At 35.2% G+C, this 27,151-nt stretch overlaps 2 protein-coding genes across 2 annotated transcripts; one reads left to right on the top strand and one right to left on the bottom strand.

The window, feature by feature from the left end:
• Nucleotides 1-8,038: 8,038 nt before the first annotated feature.
• On the bottom strand, nucleotides 8,039-20,688 carry LOC137393830 (ADP-ribosylation factor-like protein 15). The gene is made up of 4 exons (XM_068080539.1): nucleotides 20,510-20,688; nucleotides 18,736-18,940; nucleotides 15,337-15,551; nucleotides 8,039-8,684 (listed from the first exon to the last, which is right to left on the bottom strand). Exons 1-4 carry the CDS (start codon nucleotides 20,558-20,560, stop codon nucleotides 8,526-8,528), a joined length of 630 nt encoding a protein of 209 aa, XP_067936640.1. The 5' UTR covers nucleotides 20,561-20,688; the 3' UTR covers nucleotides 8,039-8,525.
• Nucleotides 20,689-22,814: 2,126 nt separating this feature from the next.
• On the top strand, nucleotides 22,815-27,012 carry LOC137395260 (glutaredoxin 3-like). Its single transcript, XM_068082122.1, has 5 exons — nucleotides 22,815-23,031; nucleotides 23,330-23,408; nucleotides 23,603-23,757; nucleotides 25,671-25,803; nucleotides 26,501-27,012. The coding sequence occupies exons 1-5, from the start codon at nucleotides 22,858-22,860 to the stop codon at nucleotides 26,935-26,937; spliced, it is 978 nt and encodes a 325-aa protein (XP_067938223.1). The 5' UTR covers nucleotides 22,815-22,857; the 3' UTR covers nucleotides 26,938-27,012.
• Nucleotides 27,013-27,151: the final 139 nt, after the last annotated feature.

The raw sequence follows: 27,151 nt of genomic DNA, 5'->3' as shown, positions 1-27,151 counted from the left end.
GTGGTTTGCATATGGGGTTATAGGTATTATCTTTTGCTGTGGTGTTTTTCTACGCTATGAAAATTTACCCCACATATCAAATCCTCGCGTTTTCATTGCCCCCAAAATAGACTCTCACTCCTTTCCCCACTCCAGGGTCTCACGCCCAATGCGTGAGAGTTGGCAGCAGACCTGCCAACTCTCATGCATTGGGCGTGACACACACGCAATCACACCAAAGAAAAATAAAAATGCGTAAGATTTTTGTCCCAATTTCCACAATTTTATATATACTATCATTGATACATTAATTGCCCCAAAACCAAATCTCAAGCATTGCCCCACTCTTGGGTTGGTAGGCCTGCTCATGACAGTAAGCAAGTATGATTAGTTTGATTATTCCAGGCAATATAAAATGTGTTATCAAAGTTTTTAAATGCAGTCACATATTTCAGAAGCAAAATAATCAGCACAACAAGTGATGAAGGCAAGTTAATCTGAATCCTTGATTCAATATGTATGCCTGATTACACAAAAAACCACATTAACTACAGGTATGACGTTTGAAAATGCAAAAATATGGACACTCAATTGGTAATTGCCGTTGCAATGCCGGGAAGAGGTCTGAACAAACGAAGTAGAATAGTGTTTATTTTTTTTGTATTTTTCTTCACTTCACACAATCTTCAATCTATCCACTCTTAAGAAGTGCCTGCTAATGGTTTAAACATCATTCACTCAAACAACTAGGCTAACATGTAGTCAGCCATTTTTTAATAGCATTATAGCTAGTTTTTTTATTAGAACTCATTATAATGGCATTAAACCACATAGCTCCATGTAAGCCCCTTTTTGAAATTTCAAGTCCACTCAATTGAAAGTGATTTGGTTAGCTTGCAACAAAATTCACATTACAGTTATTTGGTATGAAATGATTCACCATGTCTGGCTATGTCTTCATCTGCTGTGTTGTAGATGCAAAATATGTGGAAATGTGATTACAAGCTCTTAACAGCTCAAAAACGAACAGTGAATTGCAGCCATCACGAAAATGCCGTAGATTGGAATCCTTTTCCAAAATGGCTTAAATGGGACATACAGTGCACCCTCGAGATACGATTACCCTGATATACGATTTTTTCACCTTACGAAGTCAAACATTGGGATATCTTCACCTCGCTATACGAATTTTATTTCACTATACGATTTTGAGAAAAGTTTCGCCCGAGTTGAAATTTGGCTGTCGGTGTGCTCATAACGCACGTCGAAATAAAAAAGACACCAAAATATAGTTTGCCGAAAACATTTTCAGAACGTTTAGAAGAGACACGATGATCGACTTCTCTCATGTCAGCATTCCGAGTGGAAAATTTTGTGTAAAATACACAAGCGAGAGCAAATATTCATTTGTAGCGTTATTATATATTTTACTATAAACTTTTAGGTCAGCTTACGTATATAACTACAAGTATATACATTTAATTCGTTAGCTATGGAATCTGAGACCGATACAAACATTACAAAACGAAAGAAAAATGATTTCTATGTCAACAAAGTTGGATGTCGTAAATAAGAAGGCACCCGTATTGTTAACATTGTCAAGGAGTATGATCGCAACCAATCAGCGTTTGCAATTATTATTAAAACAAGAACTCCATTAAAGCAAGCACAAGAAAGAGCTTCCGATTGAAGATTTGAAGGAGCTAGGTCATGCACGCGATTAGCATTCAAAAGGAGCAACCATTTAGTAAAGGCGAGGAAATAGAAGATACAGAAAACCCCACGTTGGCAGAAATATTTCAAGTGTTTAATTTACTGATGTGGACTGGTACATTAAAACAATACATGTATAATATATATTATTTATCTCTTGTGTGGCATGTTTTTCATATTTTATTCATTTTATTTGTTTCCTTTTGATTTTGTGTTTTATTTTCTTGTTTAACCATGTCTTTGCAGGTGGGCTTGTTATCTCCTATGTGAATACAATTCATCGTATGTATGTAACTCATATAACTAGCTACTAAAGATAGTTGATGCATTTACATTACTTTCTGAAACTTGTTAAAGCCCTTTCCTTTAGGGTATAAATACGTACAAACTTTGTACGTATGGTTACATTGATTCTTGTGCACATTTCATACAAGAAAAACTACTGTAGCACCTTCTCTGGATCCTTCTACAAGCTTTAGCTAGCCAGCAGTTTTCTGCATTGCACCAGCATTTTTTTCTTTTAAACCAGAACAAAAATTGGACAGGACTAGACAGCCTTCTTTAGCCTGCTAAAAATTCCATTTTATTACGTATTAAATTAATCTTCAAGTGTACAGCGACATAATTAGCATTGATACGTTTTTTGCCTCTTCTCTGCTTTATTCGCTACAATATAGGTACCAGCTAAAGTCACGTTACTCCAAAGGTATGTACGTCCTGTATAGTAAATAAAATTTCATTTTTCTTTTTGGTAGCCATTAAATGGTCAGGTGTGTGAGAGGCCGCTTTCAATAACTGCATCGATCGGCCTTTCTTATTGAATTCTGGTTGAAAAAGGTTTCAACCAGACATGCTAAATTTTATAATGAAAGTGAAGACAGAAACTTATGAAGGATAAAATTTCGTGATAACAGTTGAAATTTATTAAGATAGTTCAAAATACATACAAAAACTTGGTTTTAAAGGTGAGTTTGGCAAGCTAAACTTATTTGAAGTGAATTTAACGTTTATGTTATGCGTACCTTTTGAAGGTAAGAACTTGCTACCGTACGATCTGCATTTGGTACACAGATTACAATTTTACAGTATTGCAGATTATAATCACTAGGTGCACTTAATACAATGTAGCTACTGTAGGTGACTATAGTTACTAAAGTTAACATACTATTTTGTAACTAATTTTCAATATGTACAGCATTTTTATAAAATTTTGGACGATTTTTACCTTTTTTTTCATTGTATAATTACAATGGTTTCTATACCCCGACATAGGATTTTTTTCGCCATGCGATGCCAGCTTTGGAACGGATTAACATTGTATCTCGAGGGTGCACTGTAGTTAAACACGATGGCTTCTGTTTACACTTTCATGCAACCTCAATCGTCGAAATATTTTCACAAATATACTTCACGCATTCAATAAAACCATGCCTATTGTCCTTACACATCCATTTCATCATAATGCTGTAACTTTGAGCACTGATATCTCAAAACCAACCGTAAAAATTCGTTTAATTTTTTTAACCTTAGCTCGAAGGAGGGCATATCATCCTCTGATAAGCACGGCGAGTCTGTTGGTCACCTGTCATAGTCGAAAAATGCTGCAGAAAATGTTTGCGCTGTTTGGCAGGAAGTATGGGTCACATGATCAGATTACGACTAGATGATTAGACCAAGCCGAAATAAAACTGTAAAGTAGCGAGCATCTATATTTGATACAGGCTTTCCGGTAAAACCCAAAGTGTTTGTCATAAACTAGTGCTACGAGAAGTTTTATATTGAGCCTTTTATTGGTCTTTTAATTCACACGATAACATCATGTGTCAAAACAATAGCCACAATGTTTGAGAATGTCATCGAAATAAAGAGATTACAAACTACAGCGTTTTTGTGATGGCTGCGATTAACTGTTCGTTTATCAGCTTTTAAGAGCTTGTAATCACATTTCCATATATTTTGTACCTACAACACAGCAGAATGAGACATGGTGAACCTTTTGAAACCAAATAACTGTAATGTGAATTTCGTTGTTAGTAAACCTTTAAATCAAATCACCTGAGGGCTCAAATAATATCTATCAAAATGAATCAAATCACCCACTTGATACTTTGAAGATAAATTGCTAAATTACGATTTGAAAATATTTGACTAATAATTGGGTGCAGAAACACCTTAGAAGCAAGACAGATGTCTAAGCTAGACCTTAACCTATCTCAAACATCCATATCTTAATCTACCTTAAGCTATCTTAAATATGCATCTTAAGCTCTTACATACTTCCTCTTTTTTCCCATTACTATTCTGAAGTGTGATGCTATCATAATTCGTTGGTCATTATTATATGGCGAGTGCATATATATTTAGAGACCAATGTTATATTTAAATTACGTAGTTTTAAATTAATGTTGACAATAAATTTTTATTGTTTAAAAAATAAGGATTTAAAAACTGGAAGATAATGACAGTAAAATGATTAAATTTACTGTCTCAACTTAACTCTTATTACTAATAACTATTATTACTTTCTGCCATTTTCTAATTGCCATTTTCAACTATGTAATATATCATGGTTGAACGTGATATTAGTACACTGAGTCAGCTGAACATGGTATTAGTACGTCGAATCTTGTTGTTGTAAAACAAGCATATCACCTCAACTCTCCTTGACAATAACTTGACAACATTAAGTCTAAGCAAATTGGCTTTTTTTACGTTTTTTGGCTGATAGATTATTAATTAAAACATGTCTATCAGAACATGTTCCTTAATGGCTTGATAAGTTCATCAAATTCAAATCACTTTATTTGTTGGCCAAATGAGTTTCCAACTTGGGTTAGCCCAAATCAAGGAAATGTCAACTCCAATCATCGAAAAAGAAAATTGTTTCATTTGAGCACTGCTCTGTTGCACTATTAATACACAATTAGATGTTGAAAACATTGTCGTTTTAAGCTTCGTGTTTATTTAAACTGTAAATTGCGATTTTATTGACAATGATTCTAGCATGTATGAACTGGCGAGTGAATATTGTACTACTATAAAAACAAGCGAGCGTCGTATCATTACTCCTCACAGGCAGGTTTTGAATTGCTGCTCTTTGACCAAACATACTTGTCGGCCAACTCACCTCAGGCGTTCAACACAAAACAATGCAGAAAAAGCCAGTTTCTTTTGAAACACCAGGTTTTAACAAAAACATGTTAGTAAAAACTAAAAACTCCTAGATAGGTAATAATATATCACCATTTTCTAGAATCCTCATACATAGCTGACAACTCCATGCAAGGTCTACAATGATAGCACCATGCGCAAGTAATTTCTGCGTGTAAGTGAATGCATATGTTAGAGTTGTCTTCTTTCGTTATTGACTCATAGGTTCCCTACATGTATTCCTCATTCTTTCTGTGTGCTACATTATTTAAACCTCAAAAAATTAGTACAGTGCAACCTAATTTTTCAAAAATTCTGCCTATTGAACAGATAGTTTTGTTTTGCATCAGATGCCAAATGAACATGCAAAATTTCAACATCCCCAAGATAAACCGAGGAAACCAAACAATGCAGCTGAAGCGCCAACTGATGCTCTTTCTCTCCTGTCCCTCACTCTCCTCCTTTTCTCTCTCTGACTCCATCTTTCTTTCTCCCCTCCTTCTCTTGCTCTCTACCTTTCCGCTTTCTCTCGCTCATCTCTCTTACCATTCCCCCTTCCCTCTCACTCCCTCCTCTCCTTCCCCCAAACCTCCCCTAGGATACGAGTTGCTACAGATATGCCAACACATTTCCAAACCTACCCTACTCCATTATAATAGAATAGTTATGAAAAATTTGGTGTACATTAATTATATATTAACTTTATATTCAGTTTGTGGTGTGAAATAATGAAACAATGATCAAAAAAGTAAGTTTCTAGTTTTGTAAAGGATTAAACATGCAGTATTTACATCATTAGTTATGAATAATCGTTTGAGAACCCGAACAAATCGATTTTTGAACTGCCCTCTAAAATGGATTGTGGTTGAAAACAATGGTTGGCCTGTATTAGTAGGGCAGCTTCTAATAGCTAACACTTGATTCGTGCATCTTTATCGAGGCCACCCCCCCTCGTGCTTTCCTCACAAACACATGATAATCTCTAGACTGGTTAGTTGCCAGTGGTATTTAAGTATTGCATCAACCTAATTAAGAGAGAGAATAGCAAACTACAGACGGTTCCCTACTTACGAACATTCGAGTTACGAACAACGGTACATACGAACGCGTGTACGTTGTTCGTAACTCGATTAACTTTCGAATTATTTGTTTGAACTTTACATACGTATTGTAAAGAGATTTGCCGGCCTTTACTAGGCAAGATCTTTACTAATAAATAAAGATAAGAAAGTGCCTGTAATTTCATTCGGCTTTTAATTAGCGAAGGAAATTTCACCAGCCGAGGAGCATACGGCTATCTGCTCTGCTTAACGCTCAAACGTTCAACGCTCAAATGAGCGCACTCATTTATATACAGTAATACTTCAACTTACGAGTGCTCCAACGTACGAGAAACTTAAGATACGAGCCAGCTTTCTAGCAAGTTTTAGCACTAACATACGAGCCATGTTTGAGATACGAGCACTTGAGTGAGTTGCCAAGTATGCCGGAGGTGTTTTATTAGAACAGCATCACTCTGTATTTTTCAACTGCTCAGGTTATACTGTTGTACCGTGTTTTTTTGTGCACGATTTTCTGTGCAGAATTATGTGAATTAAAAGTACTGTGCGTAGACCGAAAGTTTGCCAGTAAAATGAAAGATAATACAAAGAAAAAGCAAATGATAACAGTCGATATTAAACGGAAAAGTATTGAAAAATATGCGAAATGTGTATGCGTGATTCAGATAGCTCGGCAATATGACAGAAATACATTCATAATTATCAAACAGAAGGATTATATTCAGGGCATTTAGTTCGCAAAAGGACTAGCCATAGTTTCTAAACGGTGCAGCGATCTTCACGACCGCTGATGGCATTGGACAAACAATTGGCCGGTGACAGCGTAACTGAAACGATGCAATGTGAAAAGGCCGGCGCTATCTATCCAAACTGTTTAATAGACATTCGGACAAGTTGGCTAGTGATCGTGTGTTAACCATTTGTGACGACACCTGTGTTCGTCCTAATCGCAACATGTTGCAAGGGCGACAAAGGCAAACGTCCTTAGATAGGTTTATCTTAAAACGGCCGGCTAGTCGTGAAAGCGAAAAAAAGGAAAGATTTCTCGCTAACCAGTGAGAAATTTCAAACTATGAACGCCGAAGAAATTTTAATTACGTTTAGTTGAAAATGAAAGTTTGCTTTTAGGTTTGCTTCTAAGTTTGTCTTTTAACACTTTGATAAAATCTAAATTTATCAAAGTCAACTGTTGTAACGAAGGATAACTTATATCTCCCTCCCTGGCAAATGCGAGTGTTAACTGCTATTGTATGTATTTAATTTTACATTTTAATTAATCACATTTCCTTGCATTATTTTTTATTTGTTGCTTTTTGAAAGCATGTAGTACGTAAGGACAATAGCCAACATGTTCTTTCTGTTACAACATCTTGTTTTGAGTGTTTTATTTGCCTTTTTTTAGAGTATGGAAACCAATCAATATATATTTAATTGTTCTATATATAAATTAATTGCACCAACATGCAAGTAAATTGACATACGAGCTCAGTCTCGGAACGCATTAAGCTCGTAAGTTGAAGTATGACTGTACAAATATCAACCGTTCTGGCTAACGGCAAACGGTAAGAACACCGGCTAACAAGGTGAATGAATAGGACCGCTAGCGCGTTGGTATGACAACAATCTAAGTGACGATAAGTGATAGTGTTATGACGGTATATCAGATATAACAATAGCATAACGAGTGAAACAACGATATAATAAACGGACAACACATACAAAAAATATGACAACAACGATAAGTGATAGCATAACGATTAAAACAACAATATAATAGAAAGGACAAGACATACAATAAATAAGAAATGCAGTGTCATGGCCCGGCGTCCACCAAAGTATTATTTCCATTTTATTAAATTTTTTTCAGTACCAACCAATACAGGTTAATTATATAAGCCTTAAACATACTTATATAAACCTTCAATATACTTATATAGGCCTTAAACATAAATTATATTACAAAATATAGCACTGAAGCAACTTACGAACAAATTCACCTTATGAACAATCGTTCGGAACGTAACGCGTTCGTAGGTTGGGAACCGTCTGTATTTGATTACAGGCATGGAGCAGTCATTTCACATATCTAGCCAAAATATTTTTTTATTTTCTGCAATTTTCATGATCAGACTTAATACAGTTAAAAGTTTATTTTATATCTGGAATGATACACCAATGATTTAAATATGTGAAAACATACAAACTTGCACTAGCATGAACAACAAAAAATATTGTTCAGAAATAGCAAAATGTCATTTGGAGATTAAAAATCTATGGATGGAATAGAAAATGGCATTATTACAATGTGGAAATAAAAAAACTTGACAACACAATTTCAAGACGGATGACAAAAACGAAAAAAATGTAAAATAAAGATATTGGATTAAGCTGTTATGGTTATCTCTGGAAGAATTAGTATTATTTGTAGGCCAGTTTACACAGCTAAGGAATACAAGTGAACATCTAGACTTACGGAGGGAGTCATGAGATTGTCAATCGTAAAGCATGATATAACACATGGACATAACATATAAAGCATTTGAATATCATATTTTGTTCTTGTGGCTTAAAGTTGTTTATTCAATAGGACGAAAGTTCTCTCTCCATACAATTGCCAGATCTTTAAGATACCTGAACATCAGTCGGGGAAGTAGTTCCATGTACAAGAATGTTGCCAAATGCATTGAATGCAGCTTTTAGTTGACCGATATGTTTGATAGATGTGCTGTAGATCGAAATATTCTCAGGATATAGCTCTTTGAGGCCCCATAGTTCTGACATCTACAAGCAATGACAATTATAAATAGACAAATCGTAACAGTCACAGATGATGAGCTTTAACACTGTATACAGCTAAAAAGGTCAGACAAAATATGAAATTATTCATTAAAGTAAAACTGCGACTGCCACCATAACTCGTTGACTAATGCCCCAAGTTTCAACAAAGCTTTCAGCAGTGGCACAAGCTGCATAGCAATATAGCGATAGGTAGCAGCATGCAATCGAGTGTAGAAGATTGATTTAGACAATGGTTTAGGCACTGAGATGTTGGAGATATGAGCTTAATTCAGTACAAAAAACTACAACAGAAAATTTGTTGATCTTTTGCTATGTTTTTCGACTACTGCCAGTTTCATGCATCTGATTTCAGCAGGCTGTGGGGTTTAAACATATAGAAAATATATATAGGAACACTGGTGGTTATCATTATAATAATGATAAGTACTAATGTTCTTATTTAAAACAATAACATACATGCATATACCGTAAAACCTCTAATTGAATGCCATGGTGGTCTATTTTTCAACCTCTCCTCTATAGTGTTCGAATAGAGGCTGGCGGTCTATTTTTCAAATGGCTCATCAGAAATTTCGAAAGATAAATTTAGCCCTATTACGAGCGAAGCGAATGTCGCTTATATTTTGCTCTTTTTTTTCGGTGGAGCGATATTCAACCTTTTGGATGCAATAAATCTGTTAACTTACCTCTAACTTGTCAAAGACCTCTTAATAAATGTGCATCGAGAATCCGAGAAATATCTCTACCAGTTGATATCTATTGCTTGCAATTGACCTGCGATGATATTATAGCCTGTGTCCTTCTTTGCAATTTGTTGGTATTTCCAATTTTTATTTCATTTTAAATTTGATGACATATTTTTATTTTATATCTATATTCAAAATTGTTGAATAAAGACTCATTGCACTCCCTGATATGTTTGCTACAGTTTACAGCCAAAACTGGCTTTTTATATGTAATAGAAGTAGAGTTATGAGCATCGATCCATTGTGAGCCACGTTAAAATAGCCGCAAAGATGCTATTAAATATCATGCTGTAAATCTGCATATTTGTAACTCTATATATAAGTCTGCACAATAATAATCTATCAAATGATACATATATATATATATATTCATGAACAAGTGACATAAACGAATCATACTTATATTACATGCAGAAACAAAAATTAACGTTTTTAAAACCAAAATATTTCCATAGTTTGCTCGGATAGCTGCGTTCTGATTGTTACATTCGATGGAACGAACATCTTCTATTTGTCCAATACCTTCCACAATATCTTCTGGCATCTCTCTTCTTCTGCACTGCTAACTAGTCGATATTAGCATCCAAACAATTTTTGACAGAGCAAAACTTTAACACGCTGCATTTAGCACAATAAAATTAAGCTCAGTAAACGTAACCTTCGGCACAAAACTTGCGAACCGGTTTTTATACGCACGTCCTTCGAAGTATTAGGACTGTGTTAAACAAGGAACTACTACTAGCCTGAGACAGTTAATAGTTATTTCTATGGCATTGCTTTCAAATTTCCATCTCCCATCGTAAGTTTAGCCATTTTTTTTTATATATGTAGATGTATATGTACTTAAAAGTATCATGACTGCATTAAACAAGGAACCGCTATTAGCCTGACACAGTAATTATTTCTATGGTGCTCTTTTGAAAGTTCAACGACCATCGTAAATTTATGCTGCTTTTTATATATATGTAGGCTACTTCAAAGTAGAAAGACCACGGTAAACAGAGAGCTACTACTAGCCTGAGATCGTTATTGATTATTGCTATGGTGTTGCTTTCAAAGTTTTAACAAACAAAAAATGAAAAGCTTTGGAATTGGACAACGGGGGAATTAATTGTTATTGATATAAACGATTAATTATTAATACGATTTTGTGGACACTTTTCTACTGGTCAGTTGATATGGGCTCGTAATGATCAAGTAATGCCAGTGATGGTCAAATGGAGGCGGCGTTCAATTGGAGAGTGGGGCTCTTTTTTTCAACCCCTCTCTCAGGGTGGTGGTCAATTGGAGGTAGCGTTCAAATAGAGGTGGCGTTCAATTAAAGGTTTTATGGTATTCCTATATGCAACAGGAAAAATGGATTTTAATAACTTTGATTTATGCTACAAATTCTTTTTTCCGTGACCATACACGAAATGAAGTGAGTAGACTGTTTGTTGAGTACCTTGTTCACTGATAGTTGCATGTACCTTTACACGATCACATTATATTACAGAGTGATACATGGTCAATTGACTGCACCAATATCACAGAAGTCTTGCACTGCGTCTAGTTAGATTAATTGATAGCACTCGGTGTAAGTTTATTGCTTGGCAGAACTTGAACCTGATCTTGAGATCAAATAAAATAGTTATTTAGAATCAATTCCGCGGAAGGAACTAATGATTCATCTAAGAAAAGGGTGGATTCAAATGCAATTAGAAAGCCATTGAGATAAGCTGAGAATGCCAACAACCAGCATATGTTGAGCTGGTCTTAATAAACAACAACTCATTTATGTAGAACATTGTAACTTACTCATGGTAAACATTCACTTGTTTGGTCAAAAGCTACATTTGTAATTTTTGGCGATTGAGAAAGACTTTCTGACTTGCTCTTAGCTTACTGTTGGCTCCTTTTGCCTAACCTGACTTCAGCTATTATCAAATTTTGACTCCTTGATGAATTAATGTGTCTATGTGGAGTTAGCTCTGTATTTAAACTATCCAATGATAGCTGATTTATTAGTGCTTATGTGGAGTTAAGTCTGTATAAACTATCCTATGATAGCTGACTTATAAGTGTCTATGTGGAGTTTGATCTGTATAAACTATCCTATGATAGCTGACTTATAAGTGTCTATGTGGAGTTTGATCTGTATAAACTATCCTACCCTAGGACACTTATGTATTCGCGGCATCTAACTTTCGCGTTTTCGCGGTGTAATCCTTTCGCGAAAATTTAATGAGCGAAACTAAACTATCATAACGAACGAGCGAAAACGCGAAGTTAAATAGCTTTGTTCATTGATATCCACAATAAAATCGTAATACTAGAAATGCAGGCAACTTTCGTCTGTGGTTAGGATAAATGGGAAATTTCTGGTAAACTCATTATAGCTAATACACCAACTGAGCAGCATGGCAAAGCAATATCAGTTTAGTCACCGAATTTGTGACTGGTGAAAATGAAAGTCTGGTAGGTGAAGTCGTAAAATTGAAGAATAATTATTGCAGTGATAAATTTTATTACTATCCAAAAACAATATCAACCCTCATCAGGTCCAACCACATTATCTCTTTCACTGCCAATCATGTACAAATTCGTTACCGGCCTAGTGCCAGCCATTTTACCGAAATTGCCGATATTGCTTCATGATATGTATACAGTATTTTTCAAGTTCTACTTTAATTATCTGTATAATCACGAAAATCTAAACTGGCTATTATGTCATCAACAACTAATTACCTGTTTTATGACTCACGCGGGGTAGTTAATGAACTCACAGAAAAATGTTCGTTTTAGATTAGAAATTCTCAAACAAAAGTTTAAAATTGCTTCGTCGTTTTAGGCTGATTTTATAGAGAAATCTTCGGACAACACAGTCAATTTCATAAAACACTTAAAGACCGTGGGTTATGTGGTCAACAAATAATAAAATCAGGTTACCAGACAATTGCTGAGAAAGTCAGAAAATGCGTTTATGTCAGTGACCCCTAGAAAACGCATAAATGCGTTTATGGCAACGTAAGGGTTATACAGTTTTGGTTGTGAAGTTGGTTGTTACCTATCTATTTTCTTCTTCTTGGGATTAGAGTGTGAAAGTCACGGCAGGAGGGACCTAGACGTCATTGATAGTCTAAGAAACAAATGTCAGCAAGTGATCAAATTGAATTGCCGATCTCACCCACACATTTCAACCTGTGGTTTACAAATACAAACTATTCCCAAATTGAATTTTTTTCTTATTAGTGAACTGGACCTGAGGAATGTAATTTTTTTTCCACTGCATTTATTTTCACACGACTATATATTCGCACTCATCAGAGCCACGAAATTAAGTTGCAGCGAAATTTTACTCTGTGCGCTACTCACGAAACTAAATACTAGCGAAATATAAGTGTCCTAGGGTAGTCATAACCCTTTAGCTGCAAGTTTGTTGGCAACTTGATGAGACCTTTTTGCTATTTAACTTGTCTCAGAGGGTACGATTGCTTAGACTGCAATATTCCAAGCTTAGGTGCCACTACAAATGACGACATTGAAAGGGTGTCTTGCCTATTTATTTTTGGTAAACCAGACTGGACAATCGGGCAAAATCATCCTCTATGATAGTGGTCATTTTAATAGAACAACTCTCTTTGTATTTCACTCAATCAACGCAAACTGGATGTTGAAGACAATTTTTCAAAATACAGTGAAACATGGATAACTCGCCCACGGATAGCTCGAACACATGGTTAATTCGAACGGTTTCTTTGGTCCGTTCCCACGTAATGAGAAATTGCTATAGATAACTCGAACTCAACATTGTTAACTTAACCGAACTGTTTTTTCCCAACGGCTACTAAATCGGTTGTTATACTTTATTCCAAGCCATAGAGGTAAACCTCAACTTTTCGTAATTCATAAGCGTCGTTATTACCACCATCGGCAAAATATTTTTGTCAACGACTTTTCTAAAGGTTTGGTGAAATTTGATTTATACCAAACATCCGCTTATATTAGCGATATTATATTAGCGATCGCCCTTCGGAAGCAAGGTACAGTGAGGTAATCTTTGCATAAACTTCAAGAAAAATCGGCAAAATTGATCGTGGGTAAAACGCTCAAAGGAAAAAGATGTCTTTTCTTTTGAGCATTTCAACAACGATCAAGTTTTGCCAATGTCAATCTAAAAAACGTCCTGGCAATAACATCACCTCAAACAACAAACCAATCTCAAGTGATAAAAAAATCTCTATACTTTTTGATAAAAACGTTTTAACTTTACATTAGAAGCATTTAAATTGAAACAAGCCATTTGTGCTTTTGATTTATATTATAGTTTGTATATGTACATGTATCTACTAATAAATAAGTAAATACATGGACTTGTGACAGTGCTCTGATAACTTGAACGCTCTGATAATTCGAAGACGTTCACTCGGTCCCGTGAAGTTCGAGTTATCCATGTTTCACTGTATGTCGGTTTTTTTCTCAAACGAAAAATGAGCATAATGATAAGCATAGTTTTTGTTCTCTTTTCGAAATGCAAAAAGGATGTTCGTCTCTACTAGAATAACCAATCCATCGCTTTTTTGACGTCATCAATTCGTTTGCACATGTGCTCGTTCACGAAAAAGCCGCCATATTTGTAAAAAACGATCGTTTTTTTATTTAATAGTACTTTTTGGTATTGTTTTGATACAATAATAAAAAAATTGTAAACAAAAGCATCGTTTTCAAAAGTTCATTGCAAAAGCTTCGTGTTTTTAATGCTAAAATTGTCTATAAAGATGGCCGCCAACGATAAAATGATGTCACGAAAAAACGAAGGATAAGACAAAACAATAACATGTGTCACCATTGGAAGCACCTGCTAGTGATGTCAGTGATAAACATTACTCCTTACACCATTTAAAGGCTAGGAATGCCAACTGATAATTTATTGACCTAATCAAGAGTTTTCAATAAATAACATTAATAAAAGCTTTATAGATTCACAAGGTGCTGAGTTGAAGTGGCAAACCGAAGATTGCTCTAAATCACTTGAAAACACAATTTTATATGCCATATAATGACCACAGGCTATGTAATGATCAGGTAGGCAGGTTTTCCATGCATAAAATAAAATTGTTCAACTATAATAGCCCAAATAATTTAATGGCAATGTACATTGAAGCAATTGTAGAGGTCAGTAATAAGAGTTCTTTAGAAATGCCATGGCCAAATGATTATGAAACTTGTAAAGAAGCAGCAATTATTGGAACACGATGGTGAAAAGCAAAAGTCTTAAAAAGCGATGGTAGTATATAGTAATAACTACACACTATAGTCTGAGTTAGTATAGTTAACAAAGGCTTTACACCCAGTCAACAGTTTTAGGCTTTTAGCAACTACAAAAGTTGGCACTTCATCCAGTTCAAATGAAATGACATTAACTGTTCTAATGGTGACATTAACTGTTTTAATGGTGCAAAGCATTAATCTGAGTAAGACCTTTCGGTTGGCTTGTAACGGCCTAAGTGAAAATGTCTCTGTTAGCTTGCCAGGAAATGAGCGTGATCACATCAGCTCTTGAAGCTGCATGTTTGTGGTGTATTAACCGGAATGGGAGTTGAATGGCTATTAGTTGCATTATTCTTCAGTATTTTTCAAAACACAAAATAAAGCTGTATTTATTGATGAAACCCCCAATGTTATGACATCATCCCTATCCAAAATAATTGAACACTGCCGACTTGAATTGAGTAACGGAAGACCAGATGCCAACCTATGGCTTGGCATCTGGTCATTCCAGGTCAGATTCTTCAAATAATCACAGAAAAATGAATGAAATGTTAGTTTTAATTAAGTTTGATGCTCTTTGAAGCTTCCAAAAATAAACATGGCTGTTACTTGAGAAACTAAATTGCAGTTAGACAAACCTCATTGGCTGATTTTGGATGCGTTCTTTCAACATCCTGATGCGTTACCAACAGTAGAATGGGTAACCCAGAAAGCTGTGGATCATCCATCGCCTCGACTAAGGCGGCTCGAGCTGTCTCCAACTCAGAGGCCTCCCCGGCGCCATCTACCACAAATATCACCCCCTGAGCTCCTTTGTAATAGTGCGACCAGTACTTGCGGATCTTCTCGGAGCCTGAAACGAGTAGCTACTGTAGTAGAACATATCTAGTTAACAACTACTGCTATACAAAGTATTGCAGTCTTAATGCAAACAAGGAATAGCTTGTGGACTAGGAGCTATTTGTTAGTTCAACACGATCCTCGACTAACTGAATATGTAATAAAAAAACTGATACAAAAATGTTTCATCTCACTATGAACCATTACATAAAGTTTTCTTAAATCTATTTTTGCCTTAAATATCTAACATGTTCCAAATGAAATGTTGCTGCACTATCAGAGTTCAGATATTACCAGAGTTCATTATCAGTTTAAACAGGTGTGGCTAAATCCATTAGTCACACCTGCTTCCACTAATATATTTGCTTGATAAACACTTATTGTACATTTAAGGAATGAACACACATAAAAGTAATGAGGGACTGTAAAGCTAGCATCTTTACAGTCCGGTGCAGCAAAACAGTGCTACACCGATTTGCATCAGCATCAATATACTCCAATATTCTTTTAAATCTTTTTATCTCATAAACTGCATACAATGGACCAAGGGAAAACAACTTCTTATCTAATAATCTATGCATACTGATGAAGTAAAAGTCACAGTTATAAATTTTTATGCAAAAAGGTTTTAGTGATGTAAGAGAACTATTAAAGGTTGACTTGCAACCAAATTCACATTACAGTTATTACAGTTATTTGGTATCAAAAGGTTCACCATGTCTTACTTTGCTGTGTTGTATGTGTAAAATACAGTCAAACATGGATAACTCGCCCACGGATAGCTCGAACACATGGTTAACTCGAACAGTTTCTTTGGTCCGTTCCCACGTAATGATGAATTGCCATAGATAACTCGAACTTAACCCTGTTAACTCGAACTGTTTTTTCCCAACGGCTACCGAAACAGTTGTTATCGCTTTAGAAAATCACTTTATTCCAAGCCATAGAGGTAAACCTCAACTTTTCGTAATTCATAAGCGTCGTTATTACCACCATCAGCAAAATATTTTTGTCAACGACTTTTCTAAAGGTTTGGTGAAATTTGATTTATACCAAACATCCGCTTAGCGATCGCCCTTCGGAAGCAAGGTAAAGTGAGCTAATCTTTTCATAAACTTCAAGAAAAATCGGCAAAAGTGATCGTGGGTAAAACGCTCAAAAGAACAAGATGCCTTTTCTTTTGAGCATTTCAACAACAATCAAGTTTTGCCAATGTCAATCTCAAAAACGTCCTGGCAATAACATCAACTCAAACAACAAACCAATCTCAAGTGATAGAAAAATCTCTACTTTTTGATAAAAACGTTTTAAACTTTACATTAGAAGCATTTAATTTGAAACAAGTCATTTGTGCTTTTGATTTATATTATAGTTTGTATATGTACATGTATCTACTAATAAATAAGTAAATACATGGACTTGTGACAGTGCTCTGATAACTTGAACACTCTGATAATTCAAACACTTTCGCTCGGTCCCTTGAAGTTCGAGTTATCCATGTTTGGCTGTATGTGGAAATATGATTACAAGCTCTTAAAAACTCAAAAACGAACAGTTAATTGCAGCCATCACAAAAAACGCTGCTCCAAAACGGCTCAAATGAGACATAGTTGAACACGATGTGCTTCTGTTTACACTTTCATGCAACCTCATTCGTCAAAATATTTTCACAAATAACTTCATGCATTCAATAGAACCGTGCCTATTGTCCTTACGCGTCTATTTCATCATCATTGTAATGTTGTCACTTTGAGCACTGATATCTCAAAAACCTAGCCTAAAAACTAGTTCAATTTTTAACCTTAGCTTGAAGGAGTGCATACTCTGATAAACATGAGGAGCCTGTTGGTCACCTGTGATAGTGGAAAAATGCTGCAGAAATTTTTCGCCCCATTTGGCAGGAAGTATGGGTCACAAGATCCGATTACGACTAAATGATTAGATCAAGCCAAAACAAAACTGTAAAGTAGCGAGCATCTATATTTGATCAGGGCTTTCCGGTAGAACTCGAAGTGTTTGTCATAAACTAGTGCTACAAGACATTTCATATTGAGCCTTTTATTGGCCTTTCATTTCACGTAATAACGTCAAGTGTCAAAACAACCACGTCGAGTTGAGTACGCCATCAAAATAAAAAGATTCCGACCTATGACCATTTTTTAAACTGTTCGTTTTTGAGCTTTTAAGAGTTTGTAATCACATTTCTATGTATTTTGAACCTACAATACAGCAAAGTAAAACATGGTGAATCGTTTGATACCAAATAACTGTAATGTGAATTTTGTTGCAAGTCAACCTTTAAACAATTTGGAATAAGCCATTTAGGCTTTTAGCAAAACTAACCTATACAAAAACCAACGAATTACTCTACGATAGATAGAAACTGCAAATTTAAATAAAATTTTCCATGTAGAAGGTGCTCTGAATATAACACATATTAGCACCAAAGAAGGGGTGACTGCTTGTATCGATGAAATGAATTGTCTGAGTTATGCCCAAACAAGAAAGAACAAGCTTATGCATCTGTGGTTCACCGAAAGAGATGATTCCAAATGAACATGATCTCGATTCCACTCCATTCATTACCAGTGCAAGCCAAATTCATTAGAAACTTTGTTTCAACCGATAATCATTAGCCTTTCCACAAGCAACTATTTATGAACAGATATGTTTTTGTTGTAACGCCTATATGTGAAGGTCACTAATAAATATTGTAACTGTTCACAAAACCTTCAAGATAATTCTTTAACAGATAGTGTCTATCAAAACCCAGTCAATTTTTCTTATATGATTCATTTTGTGGACCCAAGTTACTTTGCACCTCATAGATTTTCATCATTAACATCTAGCACTTCCCTTGAACAAAATATAGCAGCGTGAGCTAATTATGAAAATGCTGCTGCTGTTCCAAATTATTGATGATCCACAATAGATAATTAATTACATCATGGTAATGAAAAACTGGGTAATGACATCATTGATGAAGTCAATTATCATTGGTCAATCTATTGGTCGACTGAACACACAGTTTTTAGAGTTGGTGTGCGTTGCCACAAAAGATATCTACTGTGGCGCAGTAACGACACATTTTATCAGTGTGTGTAGCCACAAATGACCCTATTACATAATATTTCTTATCACACTTATATAAACTTTAGGTTCACCAAACTTTGTTGCAAATAAACCATTGTAGCTACCTCCGATTTCCTTGACCGTAAGAATGCAATCTGTTAGCTCTACGTCTTTGATATGAAAACCTTCAGTAGGCTGTAATTGGTCAATCTGCTCTCCGGCAGCCAATGAGAGAGCAGCGCTTTTACCACTGTTGTTTAGCCCAATGCACACAACATGCTTGTGTGGTTTGGAAGGAGGAGGTACCCGCCCAGTAATACGATTAGTTAGCTAAAATATAAGTAACATTGATGGAAAGAACTGAGAACTAAATTGGTTAGCTTGAAGCAGAAGTCGGATAGAAAGTAGAATTACTAACAGAAGGCAACATGTAGAAACAAATGCAAAGTAAAATTTGAAATTTACCAGAAGAGTAGTAAGTGGTTATGTAATCATTGGTATTACTAATAACAAAGCGATGCAATCAGAAATATGATAAAATAGCATAAATTTTGTAGCAAAGAGAATTTTAGCAAAAACCCTCATGAATTCCTATTTTGTGTAGGCCTACACCTTACAGGGCCATAAGCATTCATTGTACATCGAGTAAGATGTTATTTACTCCATCTGATATAAGCTGTCCTCCAAAACCATCTCATGATACCCTTGCTTGAGTGTTATTAATATGATTTATTTGAAAAGTTATTTTCATTGTATTTTTCCAAAAGTCACTAATATAAATAAAAACAGGAAAAATTTAATCGTGTATGTTTTTAAATAATCCACCATTGTAGAAATGAACCAGACAGATTTTTATAGAACCTTTAGAGCTTTTGAAACTTCCTTTAGTAAAATAGCAACATAGTTAACATAATAGTAATTACTGTTATACTATGCTGTTACCTTCGTACTTAATTTTATATTGGTGCAAAAATATATGGATTCATATAGAAACTAAAGATGATATTACTAGGTCATTAACTAGGTCATTTACATCTGAGAAACTGAGCTTGAAAGATGCTACACAGCAGATGAGCAGTGAAAAAAAGCATTTTTCCGTTAACAAGGGCCGCCGTGTTGCTTAAACATACAATCACTCACATTAGAGACGATTTCTCCAGTACTAGGCAATAACTTTATTTATAGGAGTTGATCTATGGTTTTTGCAAAAATATTTACAGAACAGTAAACTTGAAGGTGAAGTGGTTCCCTTATGAAATAATTTAAAATTGTTTGACATGGTTGTGCTCAAACAAATCAAGTCATGGAAATTGCTGACTATTATAGTTGCCTAACTGATATTCCTGTCAGTTAACTAGAACAATTATTAATGTACAACAGATTAGCGCTACGTCTTTGTTATCTGAAGCTTCTGTAAAACTTGGTTTGAGATCGGCTATGTTTATCACCAAAGTTACGAATTTCACTAAAAGTGATAAAAGTTAATTGCTACAGTTCAAATTTTTAGTTTCACTTTTATCAAAACTGTTACAATATTTGAGAAACAGCTCGAGAAGAATTTCCGATTTAAAGCTGATCAAAAATATGAAAACTTCAATTTTTGAAAATTTACTTTATTCGCTTACACGATGCATATAATAAATTATACGAGTGTGTTGCTGGCAAGAATAATGAATATACAAGCATCTTTAACTATTGTGTTGCTTGTGAGATAAATCACAAAATCACTTTCAAGCTATTGTGAATATTTAAATATGTCGAAAATAACACAGCCTACTTTCAATTTTTCTTCAGCAACAATAAGGCTGGACTAATTTAACCAGCTAAAATAGCAATAATAAGATTTTATAGTAGAAATAAAATAGTTGTTGCTCAATGGAAGATAACAAAGTAACATACCCTGTAAAAGCCTATCCTGCAGGCAGCATAGGCCAATCTTAGGTTATCCATTACTGACCGACGGAATGGAAAGATATTCTTCAGGTTCTATAAAGCAATATTGTAACATGATGTAATTGCCAAACATACATTACTACAAAAATGTTAGACACCACTCATACATCCACACTAGTTATTTTAGGGACAAAGCCAAAAGAGAATAAAACAAAATAGACCAAATTTCATTGTAAGTGAAAAATAGTCGCGACACTGTTTTTGAATCACAATAGCCAGCATGACCAACATGTGTGAAGGGCTGGTGTATACTATCTCTCAACCGTTCAGAAAAAAAGAGTTTCTATTTATCTTTAATGTGGGAATTATGGCTAAAAGAAAAAAAAAGGAATGATGTTGATCACCGAGATTCATTATATGTGGTGCAAGGTTGCTTAGGCACATGCAACAACATTATGTTACAGAAGATGAGACTGGCAATAAAAACTCTGAGATGATAACTCCAGGAAATAACCGGGCAATCATTGAAAATGCTCTCGATTAATGCAACTGCAAAAGATTTTCAACGCTTCAAGTTCTCCGTTACAATAATTGTTAAAGAATCAGAACTGTCTTCTATCCACCTTGTACAGGTGTTGGGAAACAGTCGTACTTTTTTACTCTCTGTAACATCGTAGTCTTCTCAGGACATAATGTTTTCACTGCCTGTATCAAACAGTCTTGAAACAGTCCCAATCCCAAGATGCATTGTTGTCATTGACTTTTGACAACAGACTGACATTCCCATAACTTGGCTCCAAGACTGGAGTAATTCAACTTCAAAGCATATTTTTCGGTTTATTAGCTTGAGATGGCAGCCTATTTAGTTGTTTAAGGTGTCTTGCAATTCCATGAACAAATCGATAAACATTGTTTAGGTCAAATGACTTGAAGTGTCTCTAAACGTTGCTTGATTGGTTCTCTGCCAGTTGTTTAAAGCTTATAAGAAGTTTATTTTTTATTTACTTTTTGTAAAAAGAATTTATCACTATATTCTGAATTTGAATGGTGGGAAACCATTTTTGAGGTAGCAATAGGTCAACAACTAGCTCACAACTAATTTTTATATAAGAAAAAGCACTGCAAGGAAGTTTTCCGTTCAAATAGAAATAATCAAATAGATAAAAAGTTTCATATGAATGATCCATGTTTTTTACACTAACAGGTGACTGTATGTATAGAGTTTTGTCATCTACGTAGTCTGAAACACAAAAGAACTATGTGTACGCTTTGGATCTTCAGAATTTCAGATCACGTAATCATCTAAATAGCAGCATATATACTAGAAAAATCTTATATGAATGAGTGTGAATGTACGATATGTTGAACAGACACAAAAACATGTAAAGGCACATAGTGCCCCTAAGGATGGTGTGTGTGCATCCCTTTTTAAGGCACACGTACGAGACTTAAAAGTACAACAGAAGCACTTTAGATCTACGAAGATTATGTGCACAGAGTAGCTCTACTTGTACGTCTTCCGACTGTTGCTACAAATATTTTACATGGAAAAGTAATGTAAGCCTTAACAGTACGTGTAATGTTAAGGTTTGCAGAACCTGTAACTCTACATATTACAGAAAACTAGGTGCCATTATATTGTCAAAGAGTCATGAACACAAGTAGCAAATATTGCACATAAGAAAAACCTTCAGTGAATTCCGCAGAGTTACAGCAAGGCTTTTCCTAAAAATATCACAAATTAAATTTTAAGAAACAACTCTTCGATGGAAAAGTCTTTGAATACACAAATCCTTCAATAAAAGCCACTGTAGTATATGTTAATTTAATAAAATAGCAGCAATAACCAAAAATAAATCAAAACGAATGACTCTAATTTTACTTTAGACGAAACAGGAAATGTGAAGGGGCGTCAAGTTTACCAATAACTAAAGTGCATAAATTTATTTTCCGCTACATGCTCAAGCTTTTTCATCAGTTCCCGTTTAGCACAAACTGCAGGATCAGATTGACTTGAGCCATAATAATATTTTGTTAACAAAGCTCAGCCTTTCATTGAGACAGCAAAATAAACAGCTCTGTTACATATTTATTGCGTTCTGTTACGAAGCTCTATATTTAAATAACTTGAGCATTCCAACTTTCCCATTTCAGCCTCTGCTCATTGAACACATAAGCTTTAAAGCGATTTCCGCTGAAGATGCTGATGCTAATATCGGCATTGACATAGAAGCGACACTTAAACCAGCGGTGATGTGACAAAGATACTGACGCTATAAGTTTCTATGAACATCGCCACGACAAAACCTAGCGTTTTCTTCGCATTTTAAACTCTCAAGCTATAAAGGCGCAACATGGAGGTGATAAAATCGGCTGAGTCTTGGGAGGCAAAAGTACAATCGTGGAAGAATCATTCCTTAGTCGTGGTTCACTTTTTAGCAGATTGGGCGCAACAGTGCAAACAGGTCACAGATGTATTACTTGAGCTACAAAATGACAAAGTCTGCTCCAAAGTTCTTTTTTTACAGGTACGATAATTGTGAAAGCTCACGAGTAACTTGAAGAGATTCTGCTTAAGTACTAACGCGACATTATGTTACTATTCAACTGCAAATAATACAAAGCTTTTTAGGGTTAATGACTTGTTGATGTTTGGCAGATATTTCAATATGTGTTGTTAGTGTATATCCTATCATTAAATACAATTCATGTATATATATTTTTAGGTAACTCTAGGAAATTATCTATTACCACACAACTGCCGCTCAATATTTTGTTACTTATAGTACTTACAATGAATGGCGAATGTATTGTTTCTCATCACAGGTTGAAGCGGAAGAGGTTCCAGCTGTCACAATGGACTATGAGGTCGAGGCTGTGCCTACAATAGTTTTGCTTCAAGCGGGTATACTTTTATTTATACTCTACATGGTTTCAATAACTTGGCTCCTGACTTTTTAACTCTGAATGAATAGTGACGGAATCATTTGTTTGTTTTGCAGTCTTTAGAATAGAGTTGAAAGTGGCCTGTTTCTTTTCACTATTTCCTCAATTGCTCTGCATGCATTTTTGTTTGGTATAAAAATGTTGAAATTGTAGGCAAAGTGGTTGATCGAGTTAATGGCGTGAAAATTGCTGAACTCACCCAAAAAGTGCGACAGCATGCACAAAAGGGTGCGATCTCAGTACCAGTCGTTCAGAATGCCAAAGAAGAATTGCAAAATCGACTAAAGCGTCTAATAAATTCTCATGAGGTTAGCCTTCTTTCTGCAGGAACCTATATTTTCTGTTATCTCTTTGTGAAAGTTTCCAGTAATACAGTTGAACAATCATTTTATTTGACAAATTTCAATTAATGTGAAATCTGGATGGATACATTTATAGTGGCAAAAGTGCGCTGAATGTAGTTAGATGTAATGATGAATCATACTTGCAATCTTCTGATACAAATTTCAGGAACAATATTGCTTCACTTAACCGCAACAGAAGAAGAAAGTCTGCACAGAAATGTACCAAGGCGATTCAAAATAATTATTTTAAAATAAGGCTATGATGAATACATGCGAAGACAAGTTCAAAATGTTGAACAATTTAATACAGTACTCACTATTTGGTCGATCTCAATCTTTTTTTATTTACTCAGGGTTCTTTTGGTAAAATTTTGGTAAAGTTGCATTATTTGTGGACCTTAGTTTTGTTATTTTTTAATTGAATTATAATTTGGTTTTCTGACCACCCACGGAAACAAAGTTGCCTTGTACTAGTATTCTATTAGTTTATATGCTTCATGGAATTGAAAAAATTCAGGTTCTTTAACATAGAATCTAGAGTTGCCCCGATTTTGGTATCGGAATCGGTATCGGTGCCGATATGAGTGTCAAGTATCGGAATCGGTATCGGCCGATCTTTTCTTAAAAAATCTGAACCTTCCGATACTTTTTACAGATCAACCATTTAGCAGAAAACTGTATTTTAGCCTGCTATACTAATAAAAAATCATCAGCTGTAAGCTTTTTACTTTTACTTAATGAATTTCAGGCCTGCCACACAATTTATTTCATGTCTATAGACTGATCAACACAGCGAAGGAAACTTTTTAGCCAGAACGTAAACAAAAAGTGTGGTATTTCCCAATTACAGCGATAGGTTTTATTGCAAGCAATCACGAACAAGATAACAAAAATGGGAAACAAGAACACAGTGTAATATTTCTATTTACTAGCATTACGAAAGTAATTTAAACAGTCGACGCATAAAGTTATCTATCACTCTCTTGATCCTGACGATACAATGGATCGTTTGTATTGTACAAAAAACGGTAACCCCAGTGGCGTATCGGTATGTAGCCTGTCCTCCAACATTTGTTGCAAGGGAATCCCCCTTCAGGACGCTTGGCTACATTGATAATGATGGAAGAAAAGAGACGTCTTACTGAGATAATTGAATCACTAACGGTTTTTAAAAGAAACATTGATTTGCTCTAAACTTGTACAGCACAGCAGTTCATCTAACAATAGAAGAGGGACTTCGTTATCACAGATAGAACTGTACCACTAACAGTAATTACCTTTATTTACAAATTACAAGAAACATTGACTGTTTTGTTACTACATGCACGGTATGTCAGTATGTGAATATGTATATACATGTATTTTTTTCCATAAATGCAAACAAATAAATACAATAATATTCATGTTTTCTTTGCATTATTTTTGTATTTGCATAATAAAATGAGCTACTATCTATGCAACACAAAAGATCTGAATCGGATTATTTTTCAATTAGGATCGGTATATCGGATCGGTATCTGAATCGGCTGGTGAATTTAGAATCGGGGCATCTCTAATAGAATCCACATTAAGTCGTTCTATTTGTGCATCTAAACTTCGGTTAAATTTAATTTAGGAAAATGTAAATGACAAGTTAGCTTTTTGGTCGAGTTTGAAATTTTTTCAGTATTGAACATTCACTCAGGTTGAGACAGGCTATTATTTTTTTGAACTTCGGAAAAGAAGTGCGAAGTCTTTTTGGCTCAAATTCTACATCCTTGATCAGGCTTAAATTCTACATCCTTGATCAGGCTTAAATTCTACATCCTTGATCACGCTTATTCAAGTCCGTGTTGCTGTGAAGGCAGACCAACTGAATATGTTGTTTGACTATTAAGGTGATGTTGTTCATGAAAGGAGAACCTGATGCTCCACAATGTGGATTCAGCAGGACTATTGTTGGCCTACTGCAAGAGAGGAATGTTAAGTTTGGCTCATTTGATATTCTCACGGATAATGCTGTCCGACAAGGTATTGTCTAATAAGTTTATCAGTCTAAATGGCAATTGCATCCATCAGAAACAACTTGGCTGAGAAACATCAATTTTTTGTGGTAGCTTGCCTGATCTATGCCAAGTTGCTTGCGATTGCAACCAACAAGGGTTTTCGCTTATGGCATGGCTACCTTCTTGGAGCATTTGCTATTGATTACCGATAACCATTGCAACCATTGCGTTTTGGTTACATGGTTTGGTGTTTTAAGTGTTTGAAGGCAGCAAATCACGTATTTCTTTATTTGATTACAATTAATTACTTTTAAACCACCTTAAATAATTCGAGGTTGAGGTTCAGATTTTTTTGAAGGTTCCATGAGCTAACCATCTTTTTGCAAATGCTTGGGAATTCATTTAAGATGACCCTTTATTTGGTTAACTGTGAGTTGTTGTGAGCGTTGGGAGAAACATCTTCATGTATTTAGAGTAACTCATGCATAGCTAAATAGGCCGGCTCAACAAGAAAGCATATTCAACGAGCTCTGTAGCTTTGTACTCTGTAGAAAACATGATGAAATATTTAGTCATATGTTTAATGAACCATTTTATAGCCAGTGAATTTTAGCCGATGAATTGTTTCTATTTCAAATAAATATATTGCAGGAAGAGTGAGTGCTGTCCCTTCTTCATCTGCTTGGCCCCCATGTTTGCAGGACTGTTTGCTATGTTTGCAGGTCTGAAGTCTTACTCAAACTGGCAGCTGTATCCTCAGGTGTATGTCAATGGTGAGCTTATCGGAGGCCTCGACATTGTCAAAGAGCTGATTGAAAATGATGAATTTGATGAGACATTTCCTAAACAGCTTCCTCTGAATGATAGACTTAAGTCTCTTGTTAACAAGTCAAAGTTGATGCTGTTTATGAAAGGCGATAGAGAGCAGCCCCGATGTGGCTTCAGTCGACAGGCTATAGACATACTCAATTCGAAAGAGGTTGAATATGAAACATTCGATATACTGGAGGACGACGAGGTGCGGCAAGGACTCAAAGAGTACTCGGAATATAAGACTTACCCGCAGTTCTACATTAGCGGAGAACTTGTCGGTGGCCTTGACATTATGAAGGAAATGGATTCGATGGGTGAACTCGATGATGCAATAAAAGGCGCCTAATTTCATGATTCATTGCACAAAACTGTGTTACCTGTATTTGATAATGAACTTTCAAATATAGATTAATTCTCTAGATATGACAACTTAATGCTGCACTTAGGCTACAAGAATACAAAATGGGATTACCTATGGAAAATATAAAGAGCATGTAACCAACCATGCTTTCATAGTAGAGTATAAAGTTTTATAACATGATTGAATAAATAAAAAAGAT

The sequence above is a fragment of the Watersipora subatra genome, chromosome 4, assembly GCF_963576615.1.
Source record: "Watersipora subatra chromosome 4, tzWatSuba1.1, whole genome shotgun sequence".
In the NCBI taxonomy this organism is placed as follows: Eukaryota; Metazoa; Bryozoa; class Gymnolaemata; order Cheilostomatida; family Watersiporidae; genus Watersipora; species Watersipora subatra.
The sequence above is the reverse complement of the archived record's forward strand: the minus strand, read 5'-3'. Positions and strand labels throughout refer to the sequence as shown.

Excerpts from the sequence above, each read along its gene's own strand:
- LOC137393830 (XM_068080539.1), bottom strand. The coding sequence starts at position 20,560 with ATGGATAACCTAAGATTGGCCTATGCTGCCTGCAGGATAGGCTTTTAC. Across the intron at positions 18,941-20,509 it reads GCAGGATAGGCTTTTACAGG|CTAACTAATCGTATTACTGG; the intron begins GTATGTTACTTT and ends CTTATATTTTAG. Across the intron at positions 8,685-15,336 it reads ATCCAAAATCAGCCAATGAG|ATGTCAGAACTATGGGGCCT; the intron begins GTTTGTCTAACT and ends CATTGCTTGTAG.
- LOC137395260 (XM_068082122.1), top strand. The coding sequence starts at position 22,858 with ATGGAGGTGATAAAATCGGCTGAGTCTTGGGAGGCAAAAGTACAATCG. Across the intron at positions 23,032-23,329 it reads CCAAAGTTCTTTTTTTACAG|GTTGAAGCGGAAGAGGTTCC; the intron begins GTACGATAATTG and ends TTCTCATCACAG. Across the intron at positions 25,804-26,500 it reads GGATAATGCTGTCCGACAAG|GTCTGAAGTCTTACTCAAAC; the intron begins GTATTGTCTAAT and ends CTATGTTTGCAG.